The sequence below is a fragment of the Atheta coriaria genome, unplaced genomic scaffold, assembly GCF_025399875.1.
Source record: "Atheta coriaria isolate IRGN ID8LTWV9N9 unplaced genomic scaffold, Caltech_Dcor_3.1 hic_scaffold_9_pilon, whole genome shotgun sequence".
Taxonomy (NCBI): domain Eukaryota; kingdom Metazoa; phylum Arthropoda; class Insecta; order Coleoptera; family Staphylinidae; genus Dalotia; species Dalotia coriaria.
Window position 1 is genome coordinate 5,252,463 of NW_027045451.1, and position 17,746 is coordinate 5,270,208.

The window sequence follows — 17,746 nt, forward strand, 5'->3', positions numbered from 1 at the left end:
TTATACACCAAACACCAACAATTCAATTCTCGTGAAATTTTTAAATAAAATTTGATTTAACATTGGATTTCATTACCAAACACAAATAAATTAAATGATATTATTAAATTTGAAGCAATGTTGTAGATTTACTTCCATTTATTCAATTTTTTCCACTGAAAACATTTTGAATAACAAACGTAACCTTGAATTACCAACCAAACATCTAGTGACCACAAATGTCACTAGCAAGCGGCGAGCGTGTTGCGATGTGTCAGTTATAAAAATTCTTCAGTGTCGTGAATTTCTACAACTCAGCGAGTACCACTCCCGGCGTTTCGGCGTGCTGTTCAATGAATCAAACGAGGTCTGCGTGAGTATCAAATCATGCTTTATTCGCTTACCCTGCGACTGATCACCCCGCACTTGTGTGCGCGTCGGCACAAAATGTCCGGCACGCGGTGCGTGAACTTGACAATCAAAAAATCCGCGCGGCCCTAGAAAAAAACGCCAAACACTCGTAAGACAAGCGGATACGTCGTCGTCTATAAGTAGCGAAGAAAAAGAACCATCAAGCGTGACCGTAGCGTGCTGCGTGCGTCGGAAGCATCCTGACGATCGCGATTATTAATTAAATAATCAAACGAGGGGCTGGCGCATCGCGTATCAAATCGCCCTGTTTCGTCTTGCGTGTGCCGCACACGCAAAGACCGGCGCTATTTTTAGCGCTAACGCCCGCAAAGACGTGTTTCTTGTGTGCCTGCGCCGTGCCGCCGACGGCGAAAAAAGCGCAAACGTTTAACGGTATTCGGCATCCGAGATCTTCAAACATTCCAACCGGTAAAACACATCACATTTGCATACACTGCTCATTTTAATCCGTTGAGAATAAAGCATAATAAAAATAAATTCAGAGGTTATGGTCATCGGAAGCGTTCGAAGTTTCTAGAAGCCAAAACAATGTTGCAATTGTTCACTGACTACAATCATGTCGATCAAATTGATTTATTGATATGTTTTTGCTTGTAGGTGAAAAAGGAACAAGGGGTGTTAATTTAGAACCTAGTTAATCATGGCGGTGAACGTGTACTCAACGAACGTCACCACAGAGAACCTCTCGCGGCATGATATGCTCGCCTGGGTGAACGACTGCCTCAAGAGCAGTTTCGGAAAGATTGAAGAGTTGTGCACGGGGGCGGCGTATTGCCAGTTCATGGACATGCTATTCCTCAACTCCGTGCCGTTGAAGCGCGTCAAGTTCAAGACCAACCTGGAGCATGAGTACATTCAAAACTTTAAGATCCTCCAAGCTGGCTTCAAAAAGATGGGTGTTGATAAGGTAATTAAACACCACAAACATATCCTATGTACAAAAATCAATGAATGTGTTATGATTATGATTAATCCCTCCTAGCCAAGTAGCACTTGATTTTGTGTGTGTGTTGGTAGACACACAGTTGTTTGGTTTTCTTTTTAAATGTTTGGTAAATTTAGGTGATACCAGTAGATAAGTTGATAAAGGGCCGTTTTCAAGACAACTTTGAGTTCTTGCAATGGTTCAAGAAGTTCTTTGACGCGAATTACGAGGTGCGAGATTACGACGCGCTGGAGGCGCGCGGTGGCATCGAGCTGGGCAACGCCATCAATCTGCAGGGCGGGTACATTTCCGCACCGCAGCGTCAACCGCCCACCGCCGCCGCCGTCCGACAGGGTAACGGGCATGGCGTGCGGCGACCAGGTAATACAACTGCACACCTCAGCGCACATGCAGACGAGAAACATGCGAAAACTGCTGCAAACGCAGGCAACTAAAACCCTTTTTTTTAATTTTCCATGGTGTTTTCTGGTTGAGACTGATAACAAATCATATTTCGAAAATATCGCTTGCAAATGCGCGGCGACCGAACTAATTCTTTATTATTATTTACGAGCGGTGATTGGTTTTTTTTTTTTCATATTTATGCGTTAAATCTACTTGGGTTTTGTTCACATTTGTATGAAAATTGAATTCAAGTAGATTTAATTTATTATTTGACTAAAATTTTTGGTTTTCGGTGCGTAAAAACGGGACTTAGAGATTATTGAAGTGGTTTTAATGCGACACGTCATTGTAAATTATATACGATGCGATAACTGACTGATTACACACAAGTTTCCTGTCTGTGTGGTGTTTTTACCACATAGTTAAAAAGTAAAAAGTCATCACACTTATGAATGCAGTGATACACTGCGTTGTTTTGTTACGAAATCGACAGTTGTTTACTGGTTGCCATGGCAACACGTGAACACCATTATCCAAGTCTTTCATTTTCACACGGAAATTCATTTTTCGTCGCTCTGCTATGTGATCGTCCAATGTGAGTTGTATTACGCTGTTTTCCACTCCCCGAAATCACGAAGATCATCATCGTCGACTTATCGCCCGCCCCCGCCACCATCATCACCACGTAGTGATTCATTGTTTTTGTTGTTTTGTATTTTGATTTGTTTATTTGATTATTCGTTTCTAGCGTTTTTTCTGTTGTTGTCGCACCGTCGCCATTACGTTTCGTTTGATCATCTTTTGTTTCCCTCTTCGTTTCTCGCAGATCGTGCCGATCGATAGGCTGGTGAAGGGCCGCTTCCAGGACAATTTCGAATTCCTGCAGTGGTTCAAGAAGTTCTACGATGCCAACTATCACGGCAACGAGTACAACGCGCTCGAGATGCGCGGCGGCGAACCGATGGGCGGCGATAGTGCGCACGCTCCGCGCGGTGTCACGATGATGACGCGCAAGCCGGCGCCGGTGCTTGCCGCCCCCAAGAAGCCGGTGGGCATCACCAAAGGCAGTAGGTTCACCTTTCTCTTAATCCTCCATCTCTATATGAAAAAGTGTCATTCTCCTACAAAAAAAATCCACTACCACTTACCGGAACGCTAGGCCAATGACGGGACGGATTTGAAACCAAAACCGAGAACCACGCCTCTAATTGTCTCATCCATCATTCTGTTTCTTTTGTTTTGTTTTAATTTTTGGTTTGGTTTCTAACACGCTGCATGTGAAGCTTTCTTGTACTTTTTATCATTAACTGCATGATACACAATCAAAAGACACACAGAAAAACATTTAATTCACAACATTTCATATATAACTGTTGAGTGTTGAATCTATGTGTGGGCGGCGATTTGAATACTGACGCCCCTCCGGTGATTTCAGTGCCGAAGGTGATGCCACAGCGGACTGCGGTCGCGCCTAGCCGACCAATTGGCGGCGCAGGGCGTGGCGACAACGGCAAAATAGACGACCTCAATAATCAACTACTCGAGTTGAAGGTCAACATGGAAGGCCTCGAGAAGGAGCGCGATTTTTACTTTGGAAAGCTGCGCGACATTGAAGTGATGTGTCAGGAGACCGATGAGGGCAATCCACTCATACAGAAAATCCTTGATGTGCTTTACGCCACAGAGGTTAATTTAGCATATATTTTACCAATAAATTCAAATAAACATATTATAAATTATGATTTCAGGATGGATTTGCTCCGCCAGAAGAAACCGACGACGGAGCGGGCGAGGAGGACGAGTACTAGACACACCCTTCTTAGCCCCACAACCAATCAAACACACCGTATCATTATCACAACACATACACCACACACACACACACACACACGGCAAACAAAACAGCCAATCATTTTCCTGTCAAATTTGGCGAGCGCGCTGCTTGTTTGTTCATTCGCTATCGCAAAAGAAAAAAAAACGATGTGATGTGAGAAACAATAGATACACGTTTGTTTCATCATTTGATAACTTAAATTATTTATATATGCGCCAACGTTGCTTTTATTCTAACAAATTGATTGTAAACACTGAACATGAAAACGAAACAAAGAAAAACGAAAACGTAGAGCGCTACCACGTCACCTCGTTGTTTACTGCTGGAAATACTCTTTATGTGTCGACGATGTAGTGGACTATTGGATTCTTTTTTATTGTTAGCTTGTGAAAGACACACACTTGTAAATCGTCTGCGTACGCGCGTGTACGTTGTGTTATGTTTGAAATCAACATTTTAATCGAGAGTTTTTTATATAAATATTCGGGTGTAAAGAAATATGCGCTGAAAATCTTGAGGGCGAATACGCATGATCGCACACACATTATTGCATTGACGGGCTACCGACTTGAACATTTCATGCAATAGGGACGACTTTGAAATAAATTTTCTTTATGAACAGATCTACTCGCCATGTTTAATTTCAGTTTGCTTTGTCTCATCCTGTAGACGATTGTGTCAATTTGTTGATATAAATAATATTCGAGTGCGCAATTATCTTGATTAATAAATTTTTGTGTTTTTTGCGGTTTTATCTAATCGCGAAGATTAATCTTGTTGAGTTTTTAGTTCAAATTGATGATTTGAGGCTCAGTCGAGCCAATAATCCATTCATATAACTTTTATCTTGTGTTGTACTGTGTTATTTTGAGAGTTTGGAGTGTAAAAAACACTTGGCGTATTAAAATAGGATTTGGTTAATACTTTTTCGCGATGGAGATGCAAAATCTCTCGGCGAGGAAGCCGGTTTCCACTCGGCCAGCATCCGTTACGTTTGCGCCGTCTGTGGAGGCAGAACAAGCTCGTAAAGCGGCGAAAAACAAACTTTTGCGGTCGAAAACCCTCTCAACTACCAATCGTGACGGTAAAATGAGAGCTAACGTTGAAAGAAGGTGAGTTAAAGTTGGTTATGTTTAGTGACAATATTACAGGTTATATTATTTAGGTTAAGGCGTTATGAATCCGTCATTGCCTTGGAAGAACTCGTAGAATGCGGGATTTGTCTATCACGACTAGAAAACCCTAAAATGTTGGCATGTCAACACACATTCTGCTATGATTGCTTGAAACAAATGCAACAACAAACCGATGAGGATTACATTGAGTGCCCCGTGTGCAAGCAAAAGTCTATGGTTGTTAACGTTGATGCTTTACCCAGTAATATTTACCTAAACAATTTAATTACTTTGCTAACGAATGAAACAGAAGAAGTTTCGACTGATACGCAAGCTCCAGTTGAGCAAGCGAAGCAATTTATAGCTAAAGGTGTTTCTGTCAGTTGCTCAAAGTGTACAACTGTATGTGAGCAGCAGAATATTGTAAAATGTCAACATTGCAAGATGGTAATCATAAAGTTGAATTCTTTGGTCAAAAAATCCTAATAGTACGAATTTTTGGTTATGTTTAAAATAGGATTTTTGTGGTGTATGCTTCCCACAACACGCTGATGAGCTGATTGGACGTTATCCTGATTTCTTAAAGCAATTAGACGAACATGAGACGAGTTTGACATTTGAACAAACCGATTATAAGCGTCATTGTGATCATTTAGTGGAAGAAATTAAACTAGGAGTGGGTCAAAAAATAGAGGAGTTGAAAAACATGGAAGACACCATTTTGAAAGAGGTTGCATTGTTGCACGAATCCGGCGGTATGGAAATCATGCACATTTCTTCAAATATATCTAATTTACGGGATACAATTAAGAAACAAAACGAAACCAAAGCGCATAATAAGGTAAAGTATAAGTCCAAGTCATGAGCTTATTAAAAACACAAAAAATATGTTAGGTTATAAATTATATGGACTTCCATCACCGATTGGCCAAAATCCTGGAAACAATCTCTTCTTTGGCTGTCAACTACAAACAATTCAATATGACTACATTCAAACTGGATACCCCTACATTTCCAGTAACAACACCGACAGATAATTTCATCTATGAAGAACTACGTAGTTCACAAATAACTTCTCCAGCGATGCTTTTAAATTATTACAAAAACAAAGTCTTTACACCGAAGTCTGTTTATCAGAAACTCCAGAAACCAACTGGTGTTTGCTGCTCACCATGGAATTGCAATCAGGTATATGTATGCAACATGAAAACCATCTATGTCTATGATATAGATGCCGGTAAAGTAACAGCAAGAATCCAAGACGAAAACATGCAGTGTCCTCAATCAATCGCATGCAATATTTCATCATCGGAAATATTTGTTTCCGATAAAGTAAAGAACATGATCCACGTGTTTAATAAAGATGGTGTATATCAACGCCATCTTGCACCTAAGGGTTTATCTAATCCTCATGGCATAGCAATCAACAAAAATGGCGATTTATTAGTATGCGATACCGGAAATGATCGTATTTTGATTGTTGAGTCAACCGCAGGGAAGATTAGGAATATGATTGGTATTGTTGATGGAATAACTGAGTTATCTATGCCGACAGATGTCGCTACAGATGGGAAGATTATTGTTGTAGCGGATGTAGGCAACCATCGCATAAAAATCTTTGACGCTGAAACTTTAAAGAGGACGAATGAGATTGGAAATCTTGGGAAACAAAAAGGGCAGTTTAGATCTGCTGAGGTGGTGCATGTTGATGAGGGTGGATTTATTCTGGTGGGGGATGCAGGGAACAGGAGGATTCAGATTTTTAATCCGCAAGGGGAGTTTGTACAGTGCACTAGTTCCGAGTATAAGTTTAATTCTATTTCAGGGATTTGCACTAACAATAAGGCAGATGTTATTGTTACTGATTATAAAAACAAAAGTGTGGTTAGGTTTTAATACTTACATTATCCAAACATAACCTAATATATATTATTTATGTAAAATATTATGTTTTAGAGCTATTTATTTGCATTTTGGTCAAAAATAGTTGAATTTTTGGTTTTATCAGTAATCTTTTCAATGATTATATTATTACTGTAAGTTTCTCAGTAAGTACAAAATAAATTTGCAAATAGAATGCCAAAAAACCGTATAATGACTCAAAATGTCTGCATTTTCAAAGTATTTAGTCATTTAAAGCAGGTTTTTGACATTTTTCTTAAATTTACAAATGATTCTAGCCCAATTTTTGGCCCGTTTTGTATTTTGGCTTTGCTAACTGCTAACTGTCGCTGACATTGTTATGCGATCGCATCGCGACATCGCGCATAATATAGAAATTACGGCCGGAGTTATAAGACGGAACACGTCCGACAGACAAGTGAAAATGCACGCAGACAATGCGCGATCAGCAGGCCGCGCGGAATTAATTCCGCGAACCACGCATTAGATTTATATCGAGGTGGATTATATTCTTTGCGAATAGCAAAGCGGTTTTTGGTTGATTTACGTGATCAGCGCACTTATTAAAGATCAAATGACAAATTGGGGTATCTAGTGCAGTGCAGAATATTTAAATATGAACTATGAATGAAATCATAGTTTATATTCTTCGTAAATTTGTTTAGAGGTTATGTTAGGGCAAAAGAAACAATATTTCACTTGAATTTCTGGGATTTTACTAAAATTTTGGGTGTTTTTGTGATTTCATTGGGAAATTTCGAAAATTTTGAATTTTTTTACTTCTAAACTTTACAAAACGACAAAAAACGTTAATTTTGAATTTTATACGTCAAAAATTACTTCTCAATAAAAATTTGAAGAATTATGAGAGCAAACAAAAGTTATCTTTCAATATAACCAATAATCTGCACATAAAATACTTTATTTTTGGAAAATTTCAATTAACTCGTCCGCTAGTAGTATACAAATACGCAGAAATAGCTCTCGCAGGTTTTCACTTCGGTCATCCATGTAAAACTTAACTTTTTGCACTTGATGTACCCTCAATTGAATTTCCTTGCCCATAAATACATCCGTAAACGTTTAATGGCTGCCATTTATGTCATTGTTAGCATATAGGCAACCCAGATTACACAATAGGCAAATGGGCAAATTTGCAAACGATATCAATATTCATGACGCGTTGGGCACGCAAATTTATAATCGACGCTAGGCACTGATCGACACCATGCATAATCAACTTGAACTTATCGATCAAACTAGCACTTGAACTCTGCGCACGCCAAGGCGTATCAGGAACGAAAAATTATTAGCACAATCAATTACAACGTGCGCCAATACAGTAGGTGTAGGGAAACAATGGTCGAACGCAACATGAATATATAATTAATAGTGAATAAACCGTACAACAGTAGCCTTGCACTACATAAACACAAATAACATATTTGTGTTATTCAAGTTTCAATTAAAATAAAAAAAAATGCGTTTTACGTGCATTTTCAATCGTTTAGTTTATGCGTAACCTATTCATGCGTGTATCGTTGGTTGCCTAGGTTGTTCTAAACCCAAATAACTCGTATTGTCTATTTAGGTCTCGAAATGCAATTTGCGCGTTTTTTCCACATTTTGCATGCGCGTTTTGTTTTATCGCACAGCTCATGATGTATAAATTACCATGTGATCATCGTCGCACTCTCTCGGTCACTGGAGTAGCGCCGCGCCGGTCGCGACGGTCATCTGCGCCTCGCCGTCAATCAAAACTGACGAAACGAAGACCCAAAACGACGACAAGTACGAAAGTAACGAAGATTCGCTCAAGTCGCTCGCGTTGCACACACGTAAGTCAAGTGCGGTTTGACTTAAGTAAGGAACGCGCGACGAGCCGCGACCTATTCGGTTGGCACTCGTCGTCAAAGTCGCGTGCGAAACTCTTTAAAACATGTGAAGCTCAAATGTTAAGTGACTTAAGTGACATTATGGGGAATTGAAGAAATTAACGGATTTTGAAACTAATTTTTGTTTTGCTTTGAGATATCAATCAATGTTGACAATCACCGTTAATTGTTTTGTATTTGTTCATCGGGTTTTAAAGTTACAGTAACCAAATTTTCGGCAGCAACAAAGTTGCAACATTTGGCGCAGAATAAAGTTTGATGTGGACTTGAACGTGTATATTCGAAACAGGTGCGATGGAAGTTAAGTTTTACAAGTTCTTTGCGAACGCGAAAAAAGTGAAAAACTAAAGTGACTTTCAAAGCAATTTGACTTAAAGTTTTTGAAATTTTAAGCACGCGTGACTGTCGATAAAATTAAAGTGTACGACTTTTATGTGGTGCTAAAATATCATCGGAGTCGGTCCCAGCTGGAATCTCTATCGTAAGAAAATAGCGCTCAAGATAAGTAAGTATGGCGTCGTTTGTTACATATCGGAAAGATCAGGTTTGAAACCAGAAATCGAACGCGAAGCACGTGCAGAATCGATTACTACATTTAACTCTTCTTCCTTAGAGTACCAAAGAGTTAAAGACTCACTTAAGTCGTTTGATTCTGCGTTTAGTGATTAGAATTAATTTCCATGCAACGCATGCAGGAACGTGCGTTCAACAAACTGATAATTACGGAGGAATGATTAATCGTTTTGATATTTACATATTGATTCGTTTTTTTTATTATTTGACTCGTAGTATTATAGGCAACTATGTTTGCATTTTTAGTTGTCATGACAACCTGCACACTTTATCAATAAATGTTTTGGGAAAAAAATTTTTTAATTTAAAAAAAATGATTCAAAAATCTTTCTTTTCGTCATTTTGGAGGTTAATTCTGTAAGAGGCAATATGTAATTATAGAGTATCTGTATTGTCAATTATTTTTGGTGATTTTAAATCTAATATTTCATTGATGAGGCATTTTTTACACGATTTATTAAAAAAAAAGTCAAAAAAAGTTTTAAAAAAGTCAAAAGGTAAAAAAATTAAAGACACAATATTAAGTACACTGAAATATCGTTGGTTATGTCACACGTCAAACAACATAACCTTATCGGATATCTATTTTTCACTCCCAAAGTTTTTGATCTTCAATATTTTGTTGATTTAATAATTATTTTCCTATTAATGCAAAAACAAATTGAAAAAATAATAGATACTTATTAAAATTTTAAATTATTAATAGCGTAGGCCCGCCTTGTTTAAAAAAAATGGCGCATGAATACACACAGTTATTAATTATCAGCTATCCATTTTGACACGAATCCCAAAATGATAAATAAAGTAATTATTTGGTGATTAAATTAAATTTTGCATGATTTATCACGCTTCCAACAAAATAATAATTAGTTCACCTTAAAGCTATACACCAGGTCAAACATTAATACTAAAAAAAATCTTATTTTTGTAACTTGGCCACTTTTTTATTTGTTTTAATTAGAACAATGTTTAACAAGTGACACGCGCATGTTAAACTTGTTTACCTCCGTTTATATCACAAGTTTCAGTTGCTTACGAAAATATTTAAATATAAAATGCATTATTTTCGGTAATTGCACGTTGATTCAAGCCGAATGAACTTATTTTAAGAGTTTAACTGTTAACTCACCTGTTTGTTTGTTTGTTAGTTAATGTAATAACCATATTATGTCGTATTATGTCGACGTGCACAATCATAATAGAGTGGAATCATAAAAGAAAAGAAAGAATTTCTTTCCACTTTTACAACTTTTACAGTTTTGTATACTGCCGGCAATATGCAACCAATTTAACACACATTATTAAAAATCAATGAATTCGCACAAAACAAGATCTACTAAGCAATTATCTTTGATTGTATTTGCGAAAATTAACAAAATTAGCTGATTCTAACGTAATATCAGCTTAGTGTTAGTTTATTATTTAATTATTTTTAAAAACAAAAGAATTATGAGCGCAATTAGTGCAAAAATAGTGCAAAAACGAGGATTACAGTGAAAGTAATCTCGAAAACAAACGAAAACACTCAATTATATTGATTTTACTTACACTAGGAAGTAATAGTGATAATTTTTATTGTTTTATTAGCTAATATTTAATTATGCATAAATTATGCACTAAAAACGCATGAATTTAACTGAAAACTATGTTTTTAAGTCAGTAGTGATCAGTTTTACTTCAGAAGAGTAAGAAACAACACCTCATAAAAAACAGTGAGTTTGAGTTGCCATATAAGTACTGAACATAGTGTTAAAATGTATTATAGGCAACCCACTATACATATCTACATTTTTTGTGCGGTTATTAATAGGAATTCAATCAAAACAACCAAAAATTAATTATTTTCCTATTTGAATAAATTAAACACTGAAATGTGACTGTGAATCAACGTGTTTCGATTGATTAACGAGCGTTTAGCCAATTATAATTACATAAACGTATCGAAAGCAACGGTTTGGTGATTATCGAATTCGGAGCGTTTGCGTGTTCGCAAAAACCAAAAAATTTCCGACCTCGTCGTGCGTGTAAATGTGCCAATACCGGTTGCGTGTGCAAATTTTCGAACCGACAATCGAAGCCAGCCTAAAACTAGACCAAAAATAAGCGACGACACCAACTTGGCTTGGACATCAACTTTTATTGCGCTGCCTTGTATCGTTTTATATTTAAATTATTTAAATACGCCTGTCGGTCAAGTTCAATGCGGAATATTAAACAAAACACAATCATGTGCGTGTGTTACACTGTTACCGGTTACAAATGGCGAGTGTCAAGCGTCGGGAAACAAGCACGTTGAAAAATGTACGTTGTACACGCACGGAATGCTCTTTTTTTTGTATGCAATACAAACAAGACATTATATCCATAGCATTCGCACCTCGATAACGAATTAAATTCACGATCGCGTGTTACTGACTCACTAGATGCCGTTTGATTGTTCACTTGCGATGAATAATTAATTGAATAATTGTGTGATTTGTATTTACGGCTTTATAGTAATTTTAAGGTTAGATGAGGTTAGGTTTATTTATTTTACGCCTTGTATATTAGCATTTTTTATCGTAAAGTACGAGTACAAAGTGAAGAAATTTAATTGTGCCCATTTCCAGATGGAATTGTAAATAAAAACGTAAAAAACAAGTAAAAATCAAGAATGCAATTGAATTAAATACTTAGAGTCTTTAAAAGTCAACACTAGGTTTGCAAACTTGTTTAATATATTCTTAAACATGCCATTCCTTAATTATCACATCATAAAACATTTAAAACGACGTTTTTATTGTATTAGATTTACTTATTTATCGGTTTAATGCAGTGTGTGTTGCATAATAAGATACCAATGATTAGTTTTATATTGCCTGCAACTTTATCCCCATAGTTTTTTTTTTGTAAAAATGCAATTAATTTTTTACTTTCTTGTTTTTTGAACTTAAAATGTGTCGAATTTGTTAATGAAATTCGTAATATTATTGTAAAGAAATCAGAAATGCTAATAATGCACTTTAGCGCCATCTATGCATCAATTATGCAGCAATAAATATGATTTAAATTTTACCCCTTATTTAACACCCTTTAAATCATAATGTTAAATATTTTGATAATTATTCTTCTATTCGGGTTAAAAACGAATCCAATAAATCATTGATCATCAAAATCTGTTAACGCGTTCTTGAGTTATAAATGCTGTAACTAACCCGACTTTGTTTTATATAGATTTTATTATATAGATTTATTTTTTTCTTGTTCCAGGTTGATTTAACACGTGAAAATGTACAGTGGAAAACTGAAACCTTGGTTTTATGGCACAATACTTTTATTTTTGCTTGTAAATACTCCAATAATTGTCAAATCGCATTCGGTGCACAAAAAATTACCAAATATTCAAGAAGAAGACAAATCAACGAATCATGCACATTCAAGACAAAAACGTTTATTATGGATAACATCAGATGGCAGGTTGGCATTACCACCGGGAACTACGCTTGTCATCACGCCATCTTTATCGCTGCCGTTTGTGCGCTATCCACCAGATGGCTTCTTCTCAAATATGACAATAAGTCTTCCATTTACAAGTAAATATAAATTAAAATAATAACAAAATCTGAAAAAAAATTAATTAAATAATTTGTTTGTTTTTCATTTTAGTTGATTTTAATAAACTAGGTTTAACTGACAATGAAAATCCCTACGGTGTTCTGCCACCGATATTTGCTCGATCAATGGGTAGAGCAGCAGGCAACATGTTGGGAGAGTACGTTATGAAAATGTTAGAGAGCGCTACTGGTACAACAAGCACTGCTAGTCCGACTGGTAGCACAGATACAAGGCGTAAACGTTCAACAGAAACGCCTACCCTGAGTGAAAAGCAAAAGGATATGTTTCATGGCGGCGAACGCGCTTTATTATACGTTGCCGCACAGGAATTCATCCAAAACTTTGGTCTTGATGGCAAAGCTTGTCTTTTACGAGCGATTTGTGAAGTGCAAGCGCATCCGATGAATAATTTTGGTTTGTTTGGGGAAATGTTGAAGTTATTTCTAACGTAAGATACAAATTTATATTAATAAAAACTTTATAACCTCAAATGTGTACTATATGTATTTTTAGTGCAAGTAAATCACCATATTCTGTTCTAATGAAGGAGTATGTTGATGCAGAAGAAGCAGGAAATGGAAAATCAGGCCCAGCTGAGTGTTGGCCGTATTTAAAAGATTGTCCAAAGAGTTTATTTGTGCAGAATCACAATAAATATAGGTTAGTTCATGTTAAACACCAAATCAAACAATTTCAAGCAAATAATTTTAATATTTGACTCATTTCCTCAGCAAAAACCAAGAAATGGATGATACAGAAGTCCAAGATGGCGATGAGGTCGCCATTTTAAACAATGAAGTTACCTACGATCCGAATCACGTCAGCGAATAATAACATTATGGATTAGTATTAATATACACACGCTGATTTTAGTCATAACCTTAAATTTTATTTGTGTAATTATAATTTTAAGCCGTGCAAAGATAGTCGTATTGTTTATTTATTGAGAATGGCTGCACACGTGTTTGGAAAGTCATTTTATGTGTTATATTTATTTCGAAAATTAAAACATATCCAGTCTTAATTATTCACACTCAATAACAAACGTGCAACATATTTATAACCTACTAAATTATAATTTTACTTTCTTGTTTCTTGAACGTAGAATTTGTCGATTCCATCAATACGGTTCGAAATTTTATTAAAAAAAAATGAGAATGGCTAATAATGCACTAAAGCGCCATCTAGGATGAAGTTATTAACTATTACTATGATTGAATCTCTATACAAACTTTCATCCCATATTTAACACCTTTTAAATCACAATTTTCAATATTTTAATAGTTTTTCTTTTATTCGGAGCGAAGATGAATCCAAAAAATCATAGATCATCAAAATCTGTCCAGCAGTTCTTGAGTTATAAACACTGTAACTAACAATTTTTAAAATTCATCAGGTTTCAAGACCAAAATCTGCCAATTGAATTAAAACAATAACATAAGACGTTATGGAACCCAACAAACCAAATAACAACGCGTTATCAACACAGAAAAATCCCGCAGCACTAAAACCTGGCCATGGTACCGTCGCCAATGGTTCCAAATCACGCCGCCATTGTTTAATTTCCTCCTCTGTTAATTCCCTTCTGTATTCTTGTGGATCATTAATTATTTTTAGCGTTTCAATATGCGCTAACTGAACATAAGCCAATAATGAAGTATATTTCGCTTCCACAGCAACTTCATTACAAGTCGGTGTAAATGGAATACACATAATCTAAAACCACATAAATTATTATTAAAAACTAAATTTGAGGTTATATATCCACTACTGCTTACAATATGAACTAATATATGCAACCCGTGATTCATCCATGAATGTACATCCATGTGTACTTTGACATGCATTTCCATCACCATAACATTCACAGAAAATAACATACTCGTTACAAAATTTGCGGCGATTATCAAAAATGACCAACCAAAAATACGATTGAAAAGAATCACGTTTTCATGCAGTTTCATATACGCCCAGAATATCATGCTGACATTTTGTATTTTATATCTATTATCATTATCATTATGATAATTTGTACATAATTTTAACTGTTGGTTTAGATACTTGTACCTCACAGCGAATTGTAATGCAATATGGCGGATTAATAGACAGCCCGCCATGTTGACAAACAGAAGCGGTTTTCTAACGATTATCGACACGTCAATCGAACCAGTATTACGCAGATTAATCCATAGGTTATAAATTGCTTGTCCAGCAATTAACAAATATGATAAAATGATTTCCAAGTACATTTTTATAACTTGTGTTGATTTGAGGTTAGGTGAATCCATTTTGGAATCAATCAGGTTAAAATTATGAAACATTGATTGAAAATGTCGTGGGTAAAAGACACCACCACAAAAATCAATGTCAAACAACTGAGGAATGATATAGTTGCCGAAACTAAACTGGTTACTGTGTGTGTAGGATGATTTATCCTTCGATATTCTTCGAATTTTTTAGATATTCCGATTATATACAATACAATAATCGCGATTGCAATTATAAAGTTGTAGAAAATTGATGGATTAAGGCTGTTTAACTGAAAATTATACCTGGGAGCCACGCCCATAATGGTGGACAGGAAATACGTCGGCTGCAGGAAGTCAATGGTGAATTTTTTAGTGATTTTTGTTTTGGAACTGTCTAAATGAGAGCGTAACTTGATAGAAGTCATTTTTAAATTTACGAATTTACTTTCACTTATTTTGTACAGTTTGTGGTGTTATGTTATAACAAATGAAATAATAATCTATAAAAATTATTAATATTTTATTTCAATTAGGGTAAAACCAGAACATTGACATTATAATATAATAATAATATCTATGTTTATGTTGCGTGCGTGTTTCCATTTGAAGTTACATGCTCATGTCCTTGAGTTGTATCAGGACAATTAGATATGAAGTTACTGAACCAAAAAGCGTAAACAACATTGTGTGATCAACATCGAAAAATCCTGCAGCTGAGAATCCTGGCCAAGGAATATTGGCTAAAAGCTCTAAATATTTACAAGACTCGGCGAAATGTTTGTTTTGTTGATGTTTTCGTGTTAGTAGTGAGTAGGCTAACAATGAGGTTAGTTTTGCTTCATCGGCGGCGCCATTGTAGGAAGACGCAAATGGTATACACAACATCTGTCAAAATAAATTAAGTATAGGTTATGTATTATGTATTTAACCTTAAAACTACATTTTAATCTATTTTAAGGTTATAACTTTGCTTACCAACGTGGTGAGTAGATATGAAATGAACATAACCCAAAAATCAATGTAAATCTCGTCCCAAGTATGAAAATTCAATACGACAATCATCAAGTTAATGACGTGAAGAATACAGAGCACGAATGTTCCACACAGGAATAAAATCTGCCAACCGAAGATTCGGTTAAACTCGTGGACTGTATTCACTAATGTCAAAAACATTTCGTAGATATCTGATGATTCCAGATTAGTTTCTTCTCTCTGCGATTGACTTTTAACTTTTATTCCATTAATACCTTTTGAAAACATCAATTTTTTCATTAAAAGTTGGTTAATTTCACCAAAACGTTGTTGGAATTGAATCCCAAACGAATTAATTTGCAGTCCTTGGATAACACTGTATGCAATAAACAATTTTCTGCATGTGGCGTGAATATGGAACGTATTTCTTTGATATTCTTCGAAAATCACGTAGAAAACTGTTAACAGAATTCCAAAAATCACTTCAATCGTAAATTTCCATCCGGGAATTAAAACTTTCTCGAATTTATGATCCATGCTGGTGATTTCCGTGAGTAAATTTAAGATGGCGCCTCCATTTGATATGCGTACACGTAGATAAGTTACCATTATTGAAATAAACATTAAAATAAATGATAAATGCGTCAGGACAACGTGTGTTGCTAATTGTGAGCCGTAATCGTTGCCATCAGTGCCTTGAGATAAAGAATATGCAAATAATATTGTGGTTAGACTTGCAATAAAATATGTGTAGTATTTTGACGCAGAAATAAAAGTTTTTGGAGGTAACAGACCCAAAATTACGTTGATTTGATATAACCATGAAGCTGTACGCTCGGAAAAATGTTTCCTAGCTTGCATTTTTATTAAATGTGATGAATAACATCATGTTTAGTATATTATAATCTAAAAATTAAGATAATTTGTTTTTTTTAATGGTAATTTAGTTGAAAATTGATCGTAAACGTAAAAAAGAGAGTCAATGACTAATTCTCTTTTGATTTAGTTTTCATCAAAAAAAGCCTGTAAATTATCAGGCTTTTTCATTACCGCGGGGTAATTGCATGAACGGTAAATAAAAACACGTATGTACAACGTCCCCAAGAGAATTGTCACACTGGGGTGGAACAAATCGTCATTATCTATCACCAACAGTTGACATTAACAAACTTTTTTAGTTTACAAGTAGATTTCATGCCATAAATCATTAGTTTTATGACAGATGCTAAATTTTAACACTTTCATTTTGATTTATATGGTAAAAAGCACGGGACGCCATTTTGGTTCAATCTATAACTACTAACCCTTTGCGCATGAGTAAATAGCAGTTATAAATGTTTTATTGTTAGAGACCGACCGAAATTTCGGTTTCGGTTTCGGTTTCGGCCAGTTTCGGCCAAGAATTCGAGTTTCGACTTCAGTTTCGGTTTCGGCCAAAATGGCCGAAACTTTCAGCCCCACCGAAACTCACTTTTCGTTAATTGTCGTGCGTCGCTCGGCTAACTTCGCGGCTAATGGCGGTCGTTACTTGCCATCTTACTTCGCTCATACATTAAGTATCAAGTGACTAAACGAGGACTTTACTCCCGAAATGGATTATGTATCTAAAAACGTGGAAAAACTGGCGATATGTAGGTAAAAGTAGAAAAATATGTTTATGTAAATTAGTTTCGGTTTCGGTTTCGGTTTCGGCCGAAACTGATTGCAAGGCCGAAATTTCGGTTTCGGTTTCGGTTTCGGCTAAAATTCACTTTCGGTCGGACTCTATTTATTGTGTGAAATTATTCGAGTTCATACTCTACACAATCAATGACAATGTGAAAGACAATCAGAGGTCAAAATTGTTTTGTTTGTTTTATCTCTAAACGTCC

General features: G+C 35.8%; 4 protein-coding genes across 8 annotated transcripts; 3 read left to right on the plus strand and 1 right to left on the minus strand.

The window, feature by feature from the left end:
• The first annotated feature begins 204 nt into the window (after positions 1 to 204).
• On the plus strand, positions 205 to 4,196 carry Eb1 (microtubule-associated protein RP/EB family member 1). 4 transcript variants are annotated; one of them, XM_065311351.1, is made up of 5 exons: positions 205 to 352; positions 1,009 to 1,318; positions 1,474 to 1,717; positions 3,177 to 3,427; positions 3,490 to 4,196. In XM_065311351.1, the coding sequence occupies exons 2-5, from the start codon at positions 1,052 to 1,054 to the stop codon at positions 3,547 to 3,549; spliced, it is 822 nt and encodes a 273-aa protein (XP_065167423.1). In that variant the 5' UTR covers positions 205 to 352; positions 1,009 to 1,051; the 3' UTR covers positions 3,550 to 4,196. The 4 variants fall into 4 exon arrangements, with proteins under 4 accessions (XP_065167423.1, XP_065167426.1, XP_065167424.1 ...); XM_065311354.1 differs by lacking the exon at positions 1,474 to 1,717 and adding an exon at positions 2,568 to 2,808; XM_065311352.1 differs by having other exon boundaries at positions 205 to 346.
• A 133-nt stretch (positions 4,197 to 4,329) lies between these two features.
• Positions 4,330 to 6,777, plus strand: LOC135798496 (tripartite motif-containing protein 2-like). Its single transcript, XM_065311350.1, has 4 exons — positions 4,330 to 4,687; positions 4,741 to 5,137; positions 5,208 to 5,531; positions 5,585 to 6,777. Exons 1-4 carry the CDS (start codon positions 4,509 to 4,511, stop codon positions 6,584 to 6,586), a joined length of 1,902 nt encoding a protein of 633 aa, XP_065167422.1. The 5' UTR covers positions 4,330 to 4,508; the 3' UTR covers positions 6,587 to 6,777.
• A 1,501-nt stretch (positions 6,778 to 8,278) lies between these two features.
• On the plus strand, positions 8,279 to 13,678 carry LOC135799198 (uncharacterized). Of its 2 annotated transcripts, none has more exons than XM_065312215.1 (5): positions 8,279 to 8,992; positions 12,310 to 12,632; positions 12,706 to 13,102; positions 13,168 to 13,314; positions 13,386 to 13,678. In XM_065312215.1, the coding sequence occupies exons 2-5, from the start codon at positions 12,329 to 12,331 to the stop codon at positions 13,483 to 13,485; spliced, it is 948 nt and encodes a 315-aa protein (XP_065168287.1). In that variant the 5' UTR covers positions 8,279 to 8,992; positions 12,310 to 12,328; the 3' UTR covers positions 13,486 to 13,678. The 2 variants fall into 2 exon arrangements, with proteins under 2 accessions (XP_065168287.1, XP_065168288.1); XM_065312216.1 differs by lacking the exon at positions 8,279 to 8,992 and adding an exon at positions 11,228 to 11,361.
• Positions 13,679 to 15,499: 1,821 nt separating this feature from the next.
• LOC135799878 (putative gustatory receptor 28b) lies at positions 15,500 to 17,410 on the minus strand. Its single transcript, XM_065313102.1, has 3 exons — positions 17,404 to 17,410; positions 15,879 to 16,150; positions 15,500 to 15,788 (listed from the first exon to the last, which is right to left on the minus strand). Exons 1-3 carry the CDS (start codon positions 17,408 to 17,410, stop codon positions 15,513 to 15,515), a joined length of 555 nt encoding a protein of 184 aa, XP_065169174.1. The 3' UTR covers positions 15,500 to 15,512.
• Positions 17,411 to 17,746: the final 336 nt, after the last annotated feature.